Raw genomic sequence first — 23,559 nt, forward strand, 5'->3', positions numbered from 1 at the left:
ATGAAAATAATTATTTCTCTAACTTCTGTAAAAGGAAAAATCCCGAAATGATAAAAAGATCAAAAATGAGAAAGTGTTGTAAATCCGGTTAAATCGGAAAAGTAAAACTATAAAACTAGAATCCAAAAATCAATCTAGATTAACAAGTCGAATAGACTGAATCCGTAGAAAATCCAATAACCGAGAAAAATCGGATAAATGGAAATAAAACTAATGACTTCAAAAAGTCTTTTGAAAAACGTTCAAATTCATAAAGAATTGAAAAATTGGAAAAGGAGTCCAATAAGTGAAAATGTAAAAATAGTAATTACAACTAAATATAGAAAAAGGTCTAACCTAGTAAAAATAAACAATTGTATAATTTAGAAAAATAGGATTATCACTTACCGAGTATTAATCGGAAAAAGTTACAAAACCGGAGAATTCGGATAAAAATCAAAAATTAAAACTTAATCAATATCAAAAACGTAAATAGGAAAAAGTCAAGAAGTTAGAGAAATTGGATAAATGTAGAAAAATCAAAAACCAAATTTAATCTAATTACTGTAAAAAGTCAAAAGGTAAAAATTAATTTAATTTGCAAAGACAACCTCAACAGCTTGATCAGGGCTGCCGAGTTTGTCTTAAAATACTGGGTAAAAGAAAAGAAATAAGAAAATGTAAAAATTCTTCTTCCTTTTCAGTCCGGGCCAAAGTGGAGAAAAATACCAAAAGTCTGTTAAACAGATGGTCCGTCGGCAAATGTTCCCCAAAAGGTGGTAAAAGCTCTTAAAATACAATTCTTGCCTTTAAGAGTCTTTGGTCCTTTGTCATCTGAAGAAATAAGTCTTTGCTTTTAAAAGTTCGATCCGTCGATGCAAAGTTATTCTATCAGATGAGCCTCCAGCATTATTTGAGAAGTAAGATTAACTCCGAAGCCAATCTGCCACGCTCCTTTCGGGTCTCAAAAGAGCATCGCTCAGAGTTATCTTCTCTATGTTTTACAACGTAGGGCACGCAACTTCTTAGAGCGTCTCGCACTTCTGAAAATGCTATAATAGCGGTTCTGGTTTTTAACCAAACTCTAGGCATTACCTCATTGATGCCTAGACAGTTGACTTCATTGATAGATGAGTAATGTCTAAATGCCTCTGGCAGAACTTCCCTTTTTTACCGGTCTTGACCAGTTTTGGGTGCAGAAAATAGCCTATTGTTTATGTCACTTTTCTTAACGTTATCAGTTAGCTTCAGCTGCAGATGGCTCGGTGCTGCTTACTTTACTTCTCCTTTTCTGCCGGACTTTGTCCTAACATGCCCCTTCACTGCTTTAACATGTCTTAACTTGTCTCCTCTACACACAGTAATCACAAATGAATCAACATTCATTTAAACATTCTTTTCTTAGCTATACTTATTGATCACATTACATATATCTAATTTAATGCAATACATCAGTTCAAATCATCTTTTTAATACTAAGCTGTACTTTAACATTGGTTAAAATGCTGGGTGTTACACTTCTTTATGAGGCCTTCTGGTGCCTGGTGTGACCTGTGGGGCCCTGACCTCTGCCTAACTTGACAACTTTTACACCGTATTTCACTGTTTTTTGGTTGCTTTTCCCCTAATTTATCAAGTATTTGCTACATTTTATTCATCTTTTCCAAGTTTTTGTACATTTTATCCTATGAATAATTGCATTTTACACCAATTATTTACTTTTATTGTACGAAACAATGAACTTTCCTCATTTTTTCAAGTACTTTGCAGTTCCGGTCCAGATCAAAACTCTTTAAATCTTCCAACATCGTCACAGGTTTTGGCTTCTGATTTGAATTTGGAGTCAAACATCGGAGACTGGAATAGTCCAATTATCACCTGTTTGTATATTCAGCAGGTAACTGTTTATCGCTGTTTAAAAATGTGGTAGCTTCAGTGTCATATTCCAATAATAAACACATCTGAATGCCCTGTAGCGTTCCTTTGTTTCTGCAACAAAAGCCGTGTCATAACTTGTCGCCTTTGTGTTGGCGACGACCGAACAAAAAAAAAAAAAAAAAAGAAATTATCCAAGCGGCTTATTCCTCGTCTAGTAAGTGAAAGTCAAGTCAGTAAGTCAAATCAGGAGAAAATGGATGAAATTCCATGTAAATGTTTATGGATGGTAGACTATAGCAGTCCGGTTGTCATGGCGAAGCGTTAAAGGCCATTTGAGAGCCAATTAAGTCGCAGTATTATCCTTTGAATCGGCGGTCTGGTTGTCATACGTGACATTTTGGGACCCGCCGACGGAAAACTTTAGCAAAGAAACTCCACGCGGAACAATATAAAAATAAAACAATCCTTCATGTCACAGCTTTGCCTGCACGTTTTTCTCACCTTTCTCCACAAACGTTCACGCTCAGAAAGCGGTAAAACACCTCCAGTAAAGCAGAATCCCACTGTTATCAGCCAAAAAAACACCTCCGTAAACAAAAAACAGCATCTATTTCATTGAAGAAAAAGGTTTAGAAGATGTTTAAGTGCAATATTTGGAATGTCTGAATGTATGAAAGTAGCAGCGACAGTGTTCTCTGACCAGAAAAACACAAATGCAGTGACTTTACCCCGTCTACATCAGCAACTCATGCCAATTAGCAAAGCTTTTCTGCAAACGACTCACTCAGAATGTGAACATGAGGAAAGTAGATCAGGTCAAGAAGAAGAAGCTGCAGGTTATTACCAAGGTTAATGCAGGAAATGACTATATTTGGACAAATGGCTGAATAGTAACGGACAAAAAGTGGGGTCTTCCATTGGTTTATGTTCCATTCGACATATTTAAAGAGTTTTTTGGTTCATTTTTTCCTTATTTTGCAAGTTTTTTGCAACTTTTATTCTCATTTTCCAAGTTTTTGTACATTTTATCCATCAATAATTGCATTTTACACCAATTTTTTCCATGTATTGATAAAATTAATGGATCAGCAGGTATTAAACTGTGGCATCACCCATTGGTTTATGTTTTTTCGGTTAATTTTTTTCCTTATTTTTTAAGTGTTTTGCAACTTTTATTTTTATTTCACAGGTTTTTGTACATTTTATCCATGAATAATTGCATTTTACACCAAATATTGACATGTATTTATACAATTAATGGATCAACAGATATTATACTGTTTATATCAGTAGATATTTAGTAGAAAAACAGTTTTATGCTCCTTAAATGTATTCATTCCATGTGAGTTATGTCCATTGGGAATTTGTTTATTATACTTTTGGTGCAGGAAGTGACTATATTTGGACAATGAGCTGAACAATAATGGACAAAATTGGCATCACCTGTTTGTTTATGTTCTGTTTAACATATTTCAAGTTTTTTTTGGTTTATTTTTCCTTATTTTGTAAGTTTTTGTACATTTTATCCTATGAAAAATTGAGGTAAAACTGCTTTTTACACCAATTATTTCCATGTATTGATAAAATTAGTGGATCAGCAGGAATTAAACTCTTTATATCAGTAGATACTTAGGAGAAAAACAGCTTTAAGCTCCTTAGTTGTATTCATATCATGTGAGTTATGTCCATCAGCAATTTGTTTATTTTACTATTGGTGCAGGAAGTGACCATATTTGGACAAATGGCTGAATAATAATGGATGAAAAGGGGGCATCACACATTGGTTTATGTTCTGTTTGACATATGTTAAGGTTTTTTTGGTTCATTTTTTCCTTATTTTTCAAGTGTTTTGCAACTTTTCTTCTCATTTCCAAGTTTTCGTACATTTATCCAATGAAGAATTGAGGTAAAACTGCCTAAAGCTGCAGTTTATTTTACTTTTGGTGCAGGAAGTGACTATATTTGGACAATGGGCTGAATAATAATGGACAAAAAGTGGCGTCACCCATTGGTTTATGTTCTGTTTGAAATATTTCAATGTTTTTTTTTTTTTGTAAATTTTTTCTTTATTTTGCAATTTTTTGTACATTTTATCCAATGAAGAGTTGAGGTAAAACTATATTTTGCACCAATTATTTGCATGTATTGATAAAATTAGTGGATCAGCAGGAATTAAACTGTGTAAATCAGTAGATACTTGGTTGAAAAACAGTTTTATGTTCCTTAATTGTATTCATTCCATGTAAGTTATGTCTATTAGCAAATTGTTTATTATACTATTTGTGCAGGAAGTATAGTTTTTGTTTTTTTGGTTAATTTTTTCCTTATTTTTTAAGTGTTTTGCAACGTTTATTCTTATTTTCCAAGTTTTTGTACATTTTATCCCATAAAGCATTGCAGTAAAACTGCATAAAGTTGCTGCTGAATTTACTGTTGGTGAAGGAAATGACTATATTTGGACAAATGGCTGAATAATACTGGACGAAAAGCGAGGTTTTCCATTGGTGTATATTCTGTTTTCCATATTTCAAGGTTTTTTTGGTTGATTTTTTCTGTATTTTTCAATTGTTTTGCAACTTTTATTCTCATTTTCCAAGTTTTTGTACATTTTATCCATGAATAATTGCATTTTATACTAATTATTTCCATGTATTGATGCGATTATTAGATCAGTAGATGCTTTGGTCACCAGTAGAGGTTTGGGTCTTTATGGGTTACGTTTCTAGTTTCTTCTAACATTTATTTCTAGTAGTATTCCAGTACAGTAGTTTTCTAATGGGACTCAGAGGGTTCCAGGGTGTTTTGGAGCCTGCCTCTAGTGGCGCTCAGTGGAATTACATCCTTCGTGTGGTCCCCATTAGCCTAAAACCACCCACTTCATACCTGACAAAGCATTAGCCACATGCTAATTACCCTCCCCATCATTCCAGCTCATGTACTTCCAGTTCCGAACACTGATGCCAACATCTAATCAATAGTGACTCCACCAGCGTCCGTATCCAGACTTCTGGCAAGACCACGTAAACCAATTACCCTAACAGGAACTGGACAGCAGAACATGGTTTTCAGTGTATTTGGAAGACGGTCTGAATTGGACGAAAACCTGCTTAAGAAAACACTGGCATCCCGATGAAACCAGCCAGTCGCCGTGGGAACCAACGGATCTGAAACCTTTATCAGCGTTAAGCAGCGTTGGAGAGTCTAGTCACCCAAAAACTAGAAAACTGTACCAGGCTCGTCATGTTTATTCATACCTTCAATGGCGGGTCTAGGTTCCAAAGAACACAACTTTGGCAAAAACAACAGGACGTTTTATCCCATTTTATGAGAGAAGTGTTCAATTATTGGAACTAGAGCGAGGATTGGCTTCCCAGTCCACATTTACAACCAAAAGATGAAGTTCTGCTCAACTCCCTCGCTTAAATGCCGGAATATTTTACAAAAACAAACAGTAGAAAGACAAATATATGATGTAAAGAGACGCTGTTTTCATTAGAAGGTGGATGGAGTTGGTAAAATATGGAAAAAAAACACCCAAAGCTATGATTTTACTGCCATGAGTCAGTGGATAAACAATGCCAATGCATCGTAAATAAAAACTAATGCAGAAAAGATGATGATTCTACACTTATATTTCAACAGAAACCTCATAAGTCCATTTTTGGGCTTTTTTTTTGGTTCTATTGGTCAGTCTTTACGGTTTTAATAAATGTACAAACCAACCCAAAGCTACAGTTTTACTGCCCTGAGTCATCGGATAAACAACGTCAATGCATCATACATACAAACTAATGTAGAAAAGATGATGATTCTACACTTATATTTCGGCGGAACCTCATAAGTCCATTTTTGGGCTTTTTTTTAATGTTTTATTGGTCAGTCTTAAAATTTTAGAAATATGAAAAAAAAAAAAAAAAACCCACAAAGATATGATTTTACTGCCATGAGTCAGTGGATAAACTGTTAATGCATCATAGCTAAAACTAATGTAGAAAAGATGATGTTTCTACACTTATATTTTGGCGGAAACCTTGTAACTCAATTTTTTGGGCTTTTTTTGGTTCGATTGGTCAGTCTTCATGGTTTTAAAAAATGTACAAACCAACCCAAAGATATGATTTTACTGCCATGAGTCAGTGGATAAACAACATTAATGCATCATAAATAAAAACTAATGTAGAAAAGATGATGATTCTACACTTACATTTCAGCAAAAACTTTGTAAATCCATTTTTGGGCCTTTTTTTTAGTCATTAAATGATTATATTGGTCAGTCTTTGCGGTTTTTATATATGTACAAACTGACCCAAAGTAAAGATTTTACTGCCATGAGTCACTGGATAAACAATGTCAATGCTTCATAAATAAAAACTAATGTAGAAAAGATGACGTTTCTACACTTATATTTCACTAGAAACCTCGTAAGTCCATTTTCAGGCTTTTTTTTTGGGTCTATTGGTCAGTCTTCACAGTTTTAAATTATGTACAAACCAACCCAAAGCTATGATTTTACTGCCATGAGTCATCGGATAAACAATGTCAATGCATCATAAATGAAAACTAATGCGTTTCAAAATGGGAAAAGATGATGTTTCCAGACTTATATTTTGGCAGCGACAGGTGGAAACCTTGTAAGTCCATTTTTGGTCTTTTTTTTTTTTTGGTCATAAAAGGATTCTATTGGTCAGTCTTCACGGTTTTAGAAATATGGAAAAGCCCTTCTATACGTTCACATTTACAGTGTGTGAGTGCATATTTCTATATGTATTCATTTATTCTTTTTCGTATGTAAGTCGGGACTCGTGATCCTGATGTTTGTGTTGCAACGCGACAAATACCATGTAAACAAATGTACTAAAGTTAAGTAAAAAACAAACCAGTAAAATAAGCAACAAATAGAACAAACACATCCACAGTCATAAAAAATTTACAAAATTAATTTAAAAAATGACCAACAGTAGTAAGCAACAAGAATGAAATAAGCCGTAAAGTAAATGAATTAGAATAAAAAATAAAATAAAAAACAAAAAACATGGCGTTGGGTCAATGGACACACTGGGTTTATGTTCAGTTAATGATATATTTGACTAAAAAAGTCACTTTTTATTCATTTTTCTCTGTTTTCCATATAATAACCTTAACTTTTAATATGAACTTTTATGAACATCTACATGATCAGTGAATTAAATATAAAAAATACATGATTTATACCTAAAACTGCTAAATACAGAGCATAATATTAGATTAAATGATGACAAATCATTTAAAAACGGTTAAAAACAGCCTCGTCAGAACCTTCACTGTTCATTTTTGTTGTCGTAAATCCAGATTAATTCGAACCCTTTCCGTTTCCTTCAGTTATTGGTTGATGGTCATTGACTTTTTCTGTTTGTCTTCAGTAAAAACCATCTGAGGTTTGTTTTCTCTCATTTTCACCCAAATCAACTTGAACTTTTCTTGTAAACGTCGTTCAAATCCAGCCCATTGAAGTGTGGAAATAAAGTGACAACTGTGTCCTTCAGTACCTGAGGAGGTTTGGACAGTGATGTGCATCCTAACTGAACACAGAACAGGTTTTTGGGTTTTTTCTGTGAACTGGCTCTGTCTGTTTCTGAGCCTGTCGGATTTTGACGCGTCGATAGAGGGCACTAGTAAGTAAGGATACAAGCCTGCTCTGGAATCCAGATAGTGTCTGAGAAAGATAAAGCTGCTGAGACTGCCTGCCCCCCCTTCTCTCTCTCTCTCTCTCTCTCTCTCTCTATCCCGTTCACTCCTTCACACACTCATTACATGCGTAGAATTTCACCAAAAAACGCGCGTTCTCCGCATTGTCCATCTGTTCGAACAGGCAAAAAAAAAAACAAAAAAAACAAAAAAAAGGAGGGGGGGGTGTATCTGCATGTGAAGTTTGAGGAATGACTACATGAGCCCCCCCCCTCCACCCACCCAGACCCTGAGTTTCATCTTTTTTATGAAGTGCTGTAAAGGCATGTGAAGTAATCCACGAACATGGACGCGCGCGTCTCATCCACTGATACATAGAAGAACGGGGGGGGGGGGGGGGGTAAGGGTGTGTGTGTGTGGGGGGGTTAAGTACGGATAGAAGCAGCGGCAGCATCACATGAATGTTTGTTCAGTACTGTACCATCATCCTCCAGGACGCGGATTGGCAGATGTGGACGCACGAGCGCGCAGGAGTTGTCTTTGCGCAGTGGCCGTGCGTCGTTTGGGTGTGGGGGGGTGGAGGGGGGGTGTAGGTGTGTGTATGTGGGGGGGTGGAGTGGAGGTGTGTGTGTGTGTGTGTGTGTGTGTGTGTGGGGGGGTTCCTGCGTCCAATCCACCGTTTTAATCAATGCACGAGCAAAAGTGTCGGGATCCGCGGATGCTGAGTGGACTGACAGAACAGGGCGGAGGGGGGGGGGGACGGGGGGGCACGGCTAAAGCGGCGACCACACGCATTCGTATTAGTAACCCACGAGGGGAAACCACAGTACTACGCGCGCGCATACACGCACACGCACACGCACACACGCCTTGTCCCGTCTGGCTTCATCCTCAGCACAAACCACAGCAGAATCAGAGGTGGTTCCAGACATGACTGAATATGAGCACACAAAAAGTTCTCACACAAATAAGCGTCTCTTTTTTTTTTTTTTTTACGCACGAGGATGGTTTATTATGGCGCAAACACCAATGCGTTACGTGCGTAAAAAAGGCAAGAATAAAGTGCATAAACAGATACTGATTGTGGTTTTAAAAAATAATAATAATAAAAATTGTGTTGATTGTGAAGCATTCCGAACTGTGAGGACACCTAATAATAAAAAAAATGAAAAAAAAAAAAAAAAAAAAAAAAAAGCGCATCTTCTATCTTCCTCATTTTTCGTCCGTAAATATAGTGTCCAGCAGCCGATCAGGACCAAAGTCCGACCCTATTTACGTGCGCTGCTGCTTTGGGGAGAAGAAACCAAGAGGGGTGGAGAGAGAGAGAGAGAGAGAGAGAGGAGAGAGAGAGAGAGAGAGGGAGGGAGGGAGAGAGAGACTGCAATATCATTTGTGAATCCCTGTCACAGTGCTGCAGATAGGGGCTGCCAACACATGCGGCGCGTCTGCAGGTGAATCTGCAGGAACCACCGAGGAACCCGAACCCGAACCACCGCGGACCCTCCTGAAGCACAGCTGCAGCGGATTACTGCGTTTGGATGTGTGCGTTCTTCTTATTTTTGTATTCTTCTTCCTCTTGTGTGTGGTTTTTTTTGCGGAGTTTGCAAACACAACTCAGACTTGGAGCGGACGCAGACCCGGACAGGTAGTGTGTGTTTGCAGATCCACCGGAGCTCCGACGACGCGTGATGAGTTTCCAAACCTCCAGCTGAAACCCTTACCACAGATTTGTTTTTCATTTTTTTGGACATATCCATTTCCATCCGTTTGGAAAAGGGGGGGTTATTGCAGCCTCTCTCTTAAGCCTCACCCCCTCCTTTGGAAAAAAAAAAAAAAAAAAAAAATCCCAGCCACAAACTGTGAGTAACAGCTCGACATGGAGCCCGTGTTTGTACTTTGTGATATGAAGATGCGTTTTTTCTTCCATCTGTGGCTTTTACGCGCATGAACATTAACAGATCCGCTGGCACCGCACTGCGCGGCGCGTGAAGGAGAGAAGGAAGGAAGCCTCCTCACCGGTGTGTGTGTGTGTGTGTGTGTGTGTGTGTGTGTTTTCTGATATTCGTCCGTTTGTGGAAGAAGCAGCTGACATCCAGTGGTTTTTTGTGGAGGAACAGAAAAAAAAACCGCGCACCGGAGCCGTTTGCACTCACTGTCTGATCACTGCAGCACGAGCCATGGAGTAAAAGGAAGTGGTCCGGGGGATGAAGTCTCGCGCATTCCGTAACGGAGGACTCAGCTGTTAATGCAAACGACACCTCAGCTGCACGTCCGGACTGTGTGAGCCAGCCCTCCTCTGTTTTATTTTGGCTTTTGTAACTCTGCCGTGTGTTTGGACCAGTGTGTGGAACCATGAGGACTACTGCTGCAGTGGACTGTCTGTACTATTGCATGCTCATCCTGCAGCTCGTGCATCAGCCCGTCGCCAAGCAAGTGCTCCGGTACCGCCTGGCCGAGGAGGGACCCGCAGACATCAGGGTAGGGAACGTGGCCGGAGACTTGGGCATTGTTGCCGGGTCCGGTGAGGTGACGTTCACCCTGGAGTCCGGCTCCGATTTTTTTAAGATAGACAACATAACAGGTGAGCTGACGACCAACGAGAGGCGGATAGACCGGGAGAAATTACAGCAGTGCCAGATGATCTTTGATGAGAATGAGTGCTTTATAGATTTTGAGGTGTCAGTGATCGGACCTGCCCAGAGCTGGGTCGACCTGTTCGAGGGGAAAGTCATCATCTTAGATATTAACGACAACACTCCGTCGTTCCCCTCCCCTGTCCTGACTCTGTCTGTGGAGGAGAACAGACCCATTGGAACCCTTTATCTGCTGCCCACGGCCACAGACAGAGATTTTGGCAGGAACGGAATAGAGAGATACGAGCTTATTCAGGACAACGGGGAGAACTCCAGGCGCCCCGGTTCTTCTGGGGATTCGTACTCGGGGAAGAGGAGGTTCGAGGAGGGAGCGAGCAGGAGCAGCGTCTTTGAACTGCAAGTGGCCGACACGACCGACGGTGAGAAGCAGCCTCAGCTCATCATTAAAGGGGCCCTGGACCGGGAGCAGAGGGACTCCTACGAGCTCACCCTCCGAGTCCGGGACGGCGGAGACCCCTCGCGCTCCTCCCAGGCCATCCTCATGGTCATGATCACCGACGTGAACGACAACAGCCCGCGCTTCGAGAAGAGCGTGTACGAGGCCGACCTGCCGGAGAACAGCTCCCCCGGCGCCCCCATCCTGCAGCTGAAAGCGGCCGACGCCGACGTGGGGGTGAACGGTCAGATCGAGTACGTGTTCGGGGCGGCCACCGAGTCGGTGAGGAGGCTGCTGAGGTTGGACGAGAGCACCGGCTGGCTCAGTGTACTGCATCGCATCGACCGCGAGGAAGTCAGCCAGCTGAGGTTCACGGTAATGGCCCGTGACCGAGGCCAGCCGCCCAAAATGGACAAGGCCACGGTGGTGCTGAACATCAAGGACGAGAACGACAACGTCCCCGCCATAGAGATACGCAAAATCGGACGCATTTTCTTAAAAGACGGGGTCGCCAACGTGGCCGAGGACGTGGTGGTGGACACGCCCATCGCCTTAGTCCAGGTGTCGGATCGGGACCAGGGGGAAAACGGCATCGTGACGTGCACCGTGGTGGGGGACGTGCCCTTCCAACTCAAACCGGCCAGCGAGATGGAGGGGGAGCAGAATAAAAAGAAATACTTCCTCCACACGTCTGCACCGCTGGATTATGAGGCCACGCAGGAATATAATGTGGTCATAGTGGCTGTGGACTCTGGGAGCCCCAGCCTGGCCAGTAATAACTCTCTTATCGTCAAAGTGGGGGACACTAATGACAACCCTCCTATCTTCAGCCAGAACGTTGTGGAGGTGTCTTTTCCTGAAAACAATGCCCCTGGCGAGAGGGTGACAACAGTGGCAGCCATCGACGCTGATAGTGGGAAGAACGCTGAAATTGCCTATTCCCTGGACTCATCTGTAAATGGGATTTTCTCTATCAACGCAGACAGCGGAGACATCCGAGTAAACACCATCCTGGACAGAGAGCACACCGAGCGCTACGAATTCAAAGTGATCGCCAAAGATAAGGGCATACCCACACTACAGGGATCTGCAACCGTGGTCGTCCTTGTGGCCGATAAGAACGACAACGAACCAAAGTTCATGCAGGACGTGTTCACCTTTTACGTCAAAGAGAACCTGGAGCCAAACAGCCCGGTTGGCATGGTTACGGTGATTGATGCGGACAAAGGCCAAAATGCAGAGATGAGTCTTTTCATCGAGGAGGAGGAGGAGATATTTTCTATTGAGAACGACACCGGAACTATTTTCTCCACGCTGTCCTTTGACCGAGAGCAGAAAACTACGTACACGTTCCGGGTCAAGGCCGTGGACGGAGGTGACCCTCCGAGGTCGGCCACCGCCACCGTCTCGCTGTTCGTTATGGATGAAAACGACAACCCTCCGACCGTCACCTTCCCCATAAACAGCTCCTACACCCTCCTCCCCCCATCCAGTAACTTCAGGATGGTGGTGAGGACCGTCATAGCCACCGACACCGACACTGGCATTAACGCAGATCTGAACTACAGCATCATCGGAGGAAACCCCTTTAAGCTGTTTGAGATCGATGGGGGCACGGGGGTTATTTACCTGGTGGGGAAGCTGGAGCAGAAGCATTACGGCCTCCACAGGCTGGTGGTGCAGGTGAACGACAGCGGCCAGCCCTCTCAGAGCACCACCACTCTGGTCCATGTGTATGTTAATGACACTCTGTCAAATTCCACGGTGGTGGAGGCCCAGGTGGCTAAAAGCCTGAGCACCTCTCTCAACACCAACATCGCCGGAGACCCTAATTATGATTTAAGCAAACAGCGGCTGAGCATTGTAATTGGAGTAGTTTCGGGCATCATGACTGTCATCCTCATTATTCTCGTGGTTGTCATGGCCCGCTACTGCCGCCCCAAGAACAAGAACGGCTACGAGGCGGGAAAGAAGGATCACGAGGACTTTTTCACACCTCAGCAGCACGACAAATCAAAGAAACCCAAGAAAGACAAAAAGAAACAAAAGTCCAAACAGCCGCTGTACAGCAGCATCGTCACCGTGGAGGCCTCTAAACCCAACGGCCAGCGCTACGACGGCGTCAGCGAGAAGCTGTCGGACAGCCCCGGCATGGGCCGCTACCGTTCGGTCAACGGAGGCCCCGGGAGCCCGGATCTGGCCCGGCACTACAAATCCAGCTCGCCGCTCCCCACCGTCCAGCTGCACCCGCAGTCTCCGACGGCGGGTAAAAAGCACCAGGCCGTTCAGGATCTGCCCCCTGCTAACACCTTTGTTGGCACCGGAGATAACATTTCCCTTGGATCTGACCACTGCTCTGAATACAGCAGTCAAACTATCAACAAGTACAACAAACAGGTAAGAAGACACATCTCCATGTTCTTTTTTTTTTTTCTCTCCCTCCACTACTCTTAAATGTCTTGTGTTTCTTCCTCTTAGTCTTCTCTCTACCATAATGCTTTCTGACAGGGCTAGTCTCAGTAGTCCTGTTTCCTTTATGGTGCTAATGTGTGTCAAGTTAGCGGTATTGATCTGTTTTGGTTTGGAGTGCCATTCACATGTAATATTGAAAAGGAAAAAGAAAGGTTTAGATTAGCTTAGGAAGGGGCTATTGTTACCAGTTGACCAAACACGTCCAACTTTTCCACTTTTATCACAGCATGCCTTTTCCGTCAGGGTTGTCACAAGTACTAACCTCAGCAAATATGTGTCGGAGTGTTGTCGACGGCTCACATAAGGGATTGGTTTGCAGTTATTTTATCCCGGAGGGGGAGCGTGGCGGGGGCCTGCTTCACCCTCGCCCGCCCCCCCCGGCCCTCTCGAGCCCTGGCCCGGCCCTCCGCCTGCGACAAGGCCACCTTTTCTTCTTTGGACACAAAAGCTGAAAGGTAGATGGACTCTGAGTGCAGCACAAGAAGGATTTTTGGGTCTGGCTTAAGTAGAAACACATGTCTGCGAGGTCATGTTAACATTCTTGTGGCGCTTCAGGGTCAATTCATCCAAGTCTGAGTGAAAGTGGACGTTTTTATATCACCTCCCATATTGTGTTTCAGTTTCCTTTACTGCCTTATCTTTTCCCTCATAAAGAACGTCTGAAGTGCTCTACCTGCCTTCCCTGCTCGGCTCTCCCCTCCAGCTGGTCTCGGCTCTCTATTGTTTTGGCTTTTCTTTTTTATCTCTCCCCTGCAATGCGATAGAGATGTAGATGGCACCGTTTGGAAAAAAAACTACCAGAAATCTGTGCCAGAAAAGTAACTTTGTACAAGTTATTAGCTGATATGTCTTTTTAGAAACACTATTGTTTTGGATGGTAGATGTAGTTCTGCTGAATTATTGATCTCTTTTTTTCTCGTCTCGGTGTCAGCAGCTACTCCTGCAGAATCTCGTAGCACAGCTGGATTGTTTGTTTCTCCTTTTATGTTTCCTTCCTCTCAATATCTTTGATGGTGTTTTTATATTCTATGTCCAGCTCCTTCCTTGTCTCGTGCGCCCTTGCGTTGCATCCTTTACCTCCATTCCATTTTCTGCCTTTTTTTTTTTTTTACAATCCTGCACTGTTTTTTTTTTCTTCTTCTTGCAGTGGTTTCTTTTTTAATCTCCTCTCTCATCTCTCTGTAACCCCCTCCCTCCCTTTCCCATCCTCAAATCATTTCACCCCCCCACCCCCTTTACTCCTCGTCTTCCTCTGTTCTGTCTCTAACAGCGTCTAATATGGTGTATTCACTGAGCTGCTTCCCAGAGTGTGAGGAGTGCTGTTGCTTTCGGATGTCTCCTGCATAATTAAAAGGGCACTCTATTTGCTGCTGTGGCAGCAGCATGTATTGTGTGTCACTATTCACCACTTATATAATTATTTATTTATTCTCTAACATTCTTGCTGCGGTAAATGGACTGCATTTGTCAGAGTACAATCTCAGATAAATCTTCATATTTTTCTCTCTTATGATTCCTTGGCGCTTCTTCCTAAAGCTTAAGGAGTTTTTCATGACCTCAAGGTAATGCAATTGTACGCCGCAGCCTGTTAGGTGTTTAATACAGTGAGCTAGTTGGTATTCAAATTACCGTTTTTTTTTTTTTTTATCCCATAGGCTCGGTAAACTGAACTCCTGATACAGTGGAGGTGAACAGGGCATACTTTAATGGCTGCACAAGAGAGCTAATTGAAGAGAAGGCGCATGGTTTTGTGCTCCAATTATGCCGTTAAACAGCCACCTCTATATTAGATTAAGCACCGCAACGGTCATGCTCTTGATTTTTTTTTGAGGGGGGGGATCTAAAAATACCCTATTGTTAGCTAAGCGCCTCTACAGATACAGAAAAGACAATGAATGGAATGTTTAAGGGAATGTTAATGAACTGCGTGTACGTACAAGATTCATTGAAATTCTTTAATAAGCCATAACTGTCGGTTTCATCCGTGGAACTTTCTGTGCCGTTGCAGGTAAAGCCGCCATGACTGATGATGAGGGATATTTCTTTTTTCATCACGTCGACCACAGGGCCCGTCTCTTTTTACCGCTCCCTCTCTTTTGGGGGGAAAAGAAAGGCAGCCCTGTTAGTGCCGTAGAGAATGGTCCCTACTGTTTTCGGAGGTCGGCTGGAAAGAAAGACAGACGACGAGGGAAGGGTAAGGGAGTGGGGGGGGCTAGAATAGGACTGACCATTGACTGTAATCTCCCAGATATCGGGTTCCGTCGTCCCTTGGCTCATTCCTTGGCTAATCTTACAATATAACCGCACAGGCAACCTGTTCAGGCAGGTAACCAAGCAACTGGGGGAGTTTATCGGCGAGGCCAGCCTTTCTTTTTTAGCCCGTCAGACATTTAAATAGTCATTAAGGCTGAGCTAACTGTGAGGGAGAATCCGACATGTCACCCAGCAGCTGTCGAGGGGTGGGTGGTGGTGGTGGTGGTGGTGGTGGTGGTGGGGTGACGGACCTGACATTTCATCTCTTCCTGTAACTCTATTGATTGCGGCTTGTGCTATTCATATTTTTTCCTGTCTTTTGCCATGTGGGGCTACAACATTCTGTTTGCTCTATCTGATCCCTGCACCTGTGTTTCAGCTCCGGCATCTGAAGCCTGATGAGGCCTGTGCGTTGGGAAGTTACAGTTCAGATCAGCACAAAGGTGCAAAACCGCAGTCAAACTGTACCGTCAGGCAGCACACGACACCTTCTGAACACTTCAAAACAAAAATACAATCGACTTTTTAGGAGGTTGTTTATAGTCTGCTTTAGCTTTTTCTGAAGTTGAGAAGAAAAAATGAGGTGATAATGATCCAAAATTGATGCTTTGTTACTAAAAAACAGAACATTCTCCAGTGGTTGGACGTCTAATGTCCTTGTACTTGCACCGTGTAGAACTTCAACCCTGTAGGAAAAGCCTTTTTGTGCCATATCTGTCTCAAACTGTACCGTTATACAGCACACGAGACCTTCTGAACACTTCAAAACACAAATAGAACCAACTTTTTTGCAGGTTGTTTAGCTTTTTCCGAAGTTGAGAAGAAAAAATGAGGCAATAATAATCCAAAATTGTTGCTTTGTTACTGAAAAACACAACATTCTCCAGTGGTCGGACGTCCAAACTGCTTGTACATGCACCGTGTAGAACCTCAGCCCTGCAGGAAAAGTAAAAAAAACTCAGCCTTTTTGTGCCATATGTTGATATCTGATTCAAACTGTACCGTTAGGTAGCACACGAGACCTTCTGAACACTTCAAAAACAAAAATAGAATCGACATTTTAGGAGGTTGTTTATCGTCTGCTTTAGCTTTTTGCTGAAGTTGAGAAGAAAAAATGAGGCGATAATGATCCAAAATTGTTGCTTTGTTACTGAAAAACACAACATTCTCCAGTGGTCGGATGTCTAAACTCCTTGTACTTGCACCATTCATAACCTCAGCCCTGCAAGAAAAGTAAAAAAATAAACCTTTTGGTGCCATATGTTGATATCTGGCTCATGTTGTGTTGTTACCGCGCTGATATTGAACAATCAGAGGCTTAACCACAAAAACAAACGAAACCATTTCTGAGATAAATGTTTGTTTTTTCCACTCAGGAACATTTGTGGAACTTTACCTCCAAATGTAAAATGGCTGCTCTAACTGCAGTAAAAGCTGACGTTAAACACTGTTAATTAGCACTTCTGTCTCATTAAATCACACACATATCATCAGCCAAGTCATCCACTATATGGACAAAAGTATGTGGACACGTTGAATTCAGGTGGTTTTTTTTTCCTAACAGTCAGAGCACAAAAAAATATTTAGAAGCAGAACATTTCAAATCAGAATTATGGATAAAAAAAAAAAATCCATGATTGCATGATTGAACATGAAAACATTAACATTTTCCATGTTTTCATCTCAAAAACAATGAGTTTCTAAGTTACATCCTCATGAACAGGACATCTGACAGCTGTAGACATGATGTGTCCCAATATTTATGTCCATATCGTTTAGAAACATCAACATTTCCTTAAAGTTTAATGGTAGATTTTTCTTCCTCAGTCAGATGTGATGAAAGTAGATGGTTAGATGTGGAAGGAAAGGATTATTTACAGAGCAGGAAAAATATCTGAGAAATTTAGAATAAGACCATTTGAAATCAGTCATGGATTAAAACACCCCCCCCCAAAAAAAAAAAAAAAAAAAAAATCAATATTGAGAAATTAAGTCAAAACCATTTTTAATGACCAGACATAAACATAATTGGACAGATTTAATGAATAGCACCTGGGACCAAAAAAAGAAAGAAATATCCTTAACTTTTTGTTTGTAGTATCTATCTATCTATCTATAGATAGATATGCACGTACATATTACATGGATAATAAAAGCAAAAGAACAGATTTATCCAAACCTGTTACATCATATTTGATTTTCCACTGATGCTATGATGCTAAGGACATACATGTGGACATGTATTCTGTCAGATCTGCTGCTTTTCCTGCTTCTAATTAAAAATCCTGTCGTTGGATCCAGAATCCCAGAATATAATCCTGTCGCAGTGGAGTGTGTGGATATTTTTCTTGCGCCCTCAGACTGATGAGCAGTGCATGCACTTAACAGAACACTTAACTTTATTACTTTTGGCAGTAGCTTCTGTTCTGTTCTGTTCTTGGCGGTGCCAGAAAATAATGCTGTCCAACTGTAACGTAGTGAGGAATGAAATCACTTAGCCATCGAATTAGCGCCAGGCGTCAGCGTTTGTTTTATCATTGGACTTCAAAGCGCCGCTCGTGCCCAGGTGGATCACTTTTAATCAGCGCTGAGCCACAGCAGCTTGTACTGACGCTCTGCAGCGTGGCCCCCAGGGCGGCCCCCCCCACCCCCGTACACTTATACCTGCTTACCTCGCCTCGGGGCCCGTGTGGCGAGCGGCGCGCCGAGCTGGACGTTGCCCTCAGCCTGGCCCGCAGTGTTCCCATGATCCAACTGTACTCAGGCCAGCTGCTCCTCCTGTGCCTTTTATTAACCCAGCGGCCAATAGGAAAGCAGCTGTTAGCGCTAGCCCCGCTAACCAGACCACCAGCTGGAGTCGTGTCAAATTTTATATGGAGCTTTATTGGAGCGATGTTTACAAAGTTAGTTCACAGTGAGGCGAAATTTGGGTTATGACGTTTTTTGACAAATTTTTTGCCTTTACTCGTAATGGTCGGTATTTTGATGGTTTATAACTCGTAAATGGTTACAGATATAAATATAGTTACTAGTACTGATAGAAGTCATATATGGACTTTCATGTGGGTCCATGACCTTTGACCTTCACTGACCTCGAAGGGTCAAACTCTAGGTCACCATTGTGTACATTTAAACAATTTCCTCTGAAACTTCTGGTCGGGTTAATTTCAGATCTTATATGTATCGTTCTTGGATCAATGTCTGCAAATTTTGTTCATAGTTTGGAGAAATTTAGATTTTAAAATTGTCCAATAGTAAAAGTTTACCTTTCCCTGACCTTTGACCTTGAGTGACCTTTCAATGTTGCTTCCTTGGGACAACGTCTATAAAATTTGGTCACAGTTTTGTAAAATGTAGATTTGAGATTTTTGACAAATTTTTTGACATATTGAAAAATTTGCCTTTAACAATGACTAGATGTCAACAATCTTCTCTGAAACTACTGGTCGGATTAATTTCAAATCTTCTCTGTATCTTCCATGGGACAATGTCTACAAAGCATGTTCACAGTTTGGAGAAATTCTTTTTTTTTTTTTTTTTTTCAATTTTTGACAAATTTTCAATAGTAAAAATGTACCTTTCCCTGACCTTTGACCTTAAGTGACCTTTCTACGTTGCTTCTTTGGGACAATGTCTATAAAGTTTGTTCCCAGTTTGGAGAAATGTAGATTTGAGATTTTTTTTTACGAATTTGTCTGATGATTATTTTGTCCATTTTGTTAATTAGTTTGTACATTTTGATGATTATTCCGTTCACTTTGTGAATTTTTAAAATAATAATAATAATAATAATAATAATAATAATGATAATAATGATAATAATAATAATAATAATAATAATAATAATAATACTAAATTGCTTTTATAAAGCACTTTTCTTTCAGCAGAATCTCAAAGTGCGACAGAGACAAGACAGTCTAATAAAAAATAAAATACTGTATTAGGAATAGAATTTATTTAATTTTGTTGATGTTTTTTTTCATTTTGTTGATATATTTAAATTAGACAAATTTCTGAAATAAGAAACATTTGCTTTTCCTTCTACTGCTCCATATGTTGGTGGTTTATAACATGTCAATGGTTCCAGATGTAAATATAGTTCCTATTGATCACTGATAACAGTCATATGTCCTCCAGTCAAAGTCCCGCCCACTTCTATAGTTTTGATTGATCTGCGCTCAGACCACAGGAACGTAGACCAGAACCAGGACTGGAACGTAGACCAGAACCAGGACTGGAACGTAGACCAGAACCAGGACTGGAACGTAGACCAGAACCAGGACTGGAACGTAGACCAGAACAAGGACTGGAACGTAGACCAGAACCAGGACTGGAATGTAGACCAGAACCAGGACTGGAACGTAGACCAGAACCAGGGCTGGAACGTAGACCACAACCAGGACTGGAACGTACACCAGAACCAGGACTGGAACGTAGACCACAACCAGGACTGGAACGTAGAACATGACGCAGACGTACGGGGACACTGGGACTATTTTTTTAAGTAACTGCGACCTCCGCTCCGACCGTCGGCCGGTCTCCACCGCTGATCATGTGATTTCCGTGGGGCGGACCGTCACCCGCCGCAGACGCCGTCCTCATGCAAATGGAGGTCACTTAGACGGGCGTCTGTGTCCAAAACACCGGCTGTGATTGGCCTTCAGGCGGATCAGCAGACCCGTATGGAAATGCAGCGCTTTGCCTCTGGCCTCATTTGTTTTTCTCCGACACAACGTTGCAGCTTAAACACCTGAGGAAAGCCACAGCCGCCTAATGGACTCCTTCTATTCCTCCCAGATTTACATGAAAAAACCAAACCAAACCAAACCCAGTGTCTCCTGGTGTCACGTAAAGAAGCACCTGCCAGCGCCCACGTCCTGCCACGTCCACACACCCCAGTATTTATAGAAGCTGACATTTACCACCTCCGCTTCCTGGAAGAACGCCGTACACGTCTGCGCAGACCTGCAGAAATGCACCGTACGGCGCCACCGTGGGGTCAGAGGGGGAAGAAACACAGGTCACATGACGCGTTAGTCCGACTCTGGGATGTGCGGAACCGAAAGTGTGTCGTTTACTGTTGTTTATGTGAATGAAAGGTCGCAAATCTGACCAAAGACCAAAGAAACATGTCTTAAAAGTCAGAAATCTGGATTCATCAGCACAGTGATTGTGTGTTTAGTGTGTTTTTAGTGTCGTTTAGTGTATGTTTAGTGTATTTTAGTGTATATATTTAGTGTATTTTAGCATATTTGTTCTTTTTAAGAGTGTATTTTTTCAGATTTTTGCATATTTTTATGTATTTTAGTGTATATTTTTTGTATTGTGGCATATTTGTTCTATATTAGAGCATATTTTTTTCAGATTTTTGCATATTTTTAAGTATTTTAGTGTATAGTTTTTGTATTGTAGCATATTTGTTCTATATTAGAGCATATGTTTTTCATATTTTTTGCATATTTTTTATGTATTTTAGTGTGTATTTTTTGTGTATTTTAGCATATTTGTTGATATTAGAGCATATGTTTTTCATAGTTTAGTGTATTTTAGTGTATATTTTTAGTGTATTTTAACATATTTGTTCTATTTAAGAGTGTATTTTTTCAGATTTTTGCATATTTTTATGTATTTTAGTGTATCTTTTTGTGGATTTTAGCATATTTGTTCTAAATGAGAGCATATGTTTTTCATAGTTTAATGTACTATAGTATATATTTTTTGTATATTGTTGCATATTTGTTCTACATTAGAGCATATGTTTTCATATTTTATGTATTTTAGTGTATTTTAGTGTATTTTTTTCTGCATATTAGCCTATCATTTTAATATTTTTTTGTATTTTAATGCATTTTAGTGTATTTTCGTGTATTTTAGCATACTTCTAGTCTTTTCTCTTCTGTATTTCTGGATATTTTAATGCATTTGAGTGTTTTTTTTTGTGTATTGGAGCATACTTTTGGCGTATTTTAGTGTATTTTTGTGTACTGTAGCATACTTCTAGTGTTTTCTTTTCTGCATTTTTGGATATTTGAATGCATTTGAGTGTATTTTCGTGTATTGGAGCATACTTTTGTTGTATTTTAGTGTATTTTTTCTGTAGATTTTGGTGTATATGCTGGTCTATAGTAACTATAACCCTTGATAAATAGCCGTAGCTTCCTCAAACCAACATGGAGGAGGTTGTGTTCATGTTTTCGCAGCATTCTGAACCGTAATCGACTTTTTTTTTTCCTTTTCTTGATTTTCTGACGCGGCTTATCGAAGAAAACATGCACAAACGACCCAGATGAAACAAGGCCCGACTCAAACCTCTGCGTCTTTTTCCTTCTTCTGCTTTTTAATTGTGTCGCTCATTAGCACTTGTTGTGTTTGGGAAGTCTCCGTTTGCACATGCGATGTTATCTGTGGAGGCAGTCCGTCAGTCATGGAGCCGGTCGGAGGTAATTACTTGATAAGAGGTTCCTCAGGAGCCTTAATGTGTTTGGTCATCCGCCACCCTCCAGTTGGTGCAGCTCTAGGTCTGTTTAGAGTTAAAGACACATGTGCCTGCAGCGCTGCACAACTGTCCAAGCGCTTCATTAGCGCTGGTGCTCTGCACAGACGATCCCTCAGCTTTGATTGGATGAAATGCCCCCGATGCACGTTATGGGCAGGAGTTATGAAGGGAAAACACCGCAGACACATACTGCACCTTCTATCGTCAGAAATGTACAAATGTGTATGCACTGTAAAAAAAAATCTGTAATTTAACCGAATTTTCACTGTTTATTTGTCAGATTTTTCCTGTATTTTTAAGATACAGGAAAATATCAATGAAATGACAAAAATAGACTGTGATTTTTATAGGTCAAATGTAAAATAACACGAAAAAAATGGCTGAAGGACTCCCCTAATTTACATGGATTTAAAAGATTTGTTTTGTTTTTTCGGCAGTTTAGTTCAGTTTGTGGCTTTTTTTAGTCATGTTACTTATTTTGTTGATTTGTTATTAATTTTTGTTCATTTCATTCATCACTTTTGTTTATTATGTTGCATATTTTGTTCTTTTTTACTTTATTTTACTAAATGTTTTGCTTATTTTTTAACATTATTTATTGTTGTGTAGGTTTTTTTAATTCATTTTGTTCATTTTATTCATTAGTTTTGTTCATTTTGCAGCTTATTTTATTCTTTTTACGTTATTTTGGTAAATTTTTTACTTATTTTTGTAACATTTTTTTTATTTTGTAGGGTTTTTTAGATTTATTTTTGTTCATTTCATTTATTACTTCTGTTCATTTTGTTGCTTATTTTATTCTTTTCTGTTTTTAAACTTTATTTTAATAAATTTGTTGCTTATCTTTTTAACAATTATTATATAGTAGATTAAAAAAAAAAAAAAATTAAGTTTATTTCATCCACTGTCATTCATCTGTTTTGGTCTTTATGGGTTTAAAACATAACAACATAATGCAGTGAACATGTGCACAGTATTTAAAGACTAAATACATTCAAGCTAAATGTTTTCTACAGGTAAAAGTCAGTAATTAATGTGGATTTAATGAAATAATATCTTGCGTTATGCATGAGCATGTGGTACTGATCCAGATGGCTGCTGATATTTGACATTTACAGATTTCCAGCTGAAATAACTCCTGTTTTAGGAAGATTTGATGCAGAAACCCGAACAGAAAACTGATGGAAAATGGCAGAAAACTATAATCTGGAAATTTCGTGTTTAGTCAGAAATGAGATAATGTGCGATGAGCTGGTTTGTTTATTGCCACATTATTATTAGCGCTTGTCCTTTGTGTGGTGCTGTGTACCGCCAACTGTGGCTAATTTCATCAAAATTGTTTTGGATCTATTATGGCCTAATTCAGTCGACGGCGGCTCAGGCTTTTGTTGTTTATGTTCCAAAAGCAAAATGGAAGGAGTAACAGTGCACATAATACTCATGAAATTGCAGCGGGCAGCATTTTCTGCTATAATTTGGTTTGGTGATTTGAATGCATTTGCTATAAGGCAATTACTAATCTAAGGATTAGACTTACCTGATACGCTGGCAGAAACGCTTATGAAGACACAGAAAGTCAGCGAGGGAAATTACAGCAGCTGCTCGCCACGCTTTGGGTTCTATTACTCTGCATAATATGGGAATACTGAGGGGTTTCAGCCTTTCCTCTGCACATCTTCCTTCTTTCCCTCTTTATCTTTCTGCCTCGTCGCTACATCCAATACCAGCGATGTCAGATGTCCTGACGTGAAAATAAACATCTGTGATGAACTGAAAGATAGTGAAAC

The 23,559-nt window shown here is 40.6% G+C and overlaps 1 protein-coding gene across 5 annotated transcripts in view; it reads left to right on the forward strand.

The window, feature by feature from the left end:
- The first annotated feature begins 9,659 nt into the window (after positions 1 to 9,659).
- pcdh7b (protocadherin 7b) overlaps positions 9,660 to 23,559 on the forward strand; it is a 295,557-nt gene continuing 281,657 nt past the window's right edge. For all 5 annotated transcript variants that reach the window (XM_030161814.1, XM_030161815.1, XM_030161816.1 and 2 more), the window contains exon 1: positions 9,660 to 12,948. In XM_030161814.1, coding sequence (XP_030017674.1) covers positions 9,874 to 12,948 — 3,075 coding nt within the window. In that variant the 5' untranslated portion in view covers positions 9,660 to 9,873. The remainder of the gene's footprint in view (positions 12,949 to 23,559) is intronic.

This window comes from Sphaeramia orbicularis, chromosome 18, assembly GCF_902148855.1.
Source record: "Sphaeramia orbicularis chromosome 18, fSphaOr1.1, whole genome shotgun sequence".
Lineage (NCBI taxonomy): Eukaryota > Metazoa > Chordata > Actinopteri > Kurtiformes > Apogonidae > Sphaeramia > Sphaeramia orbicularis.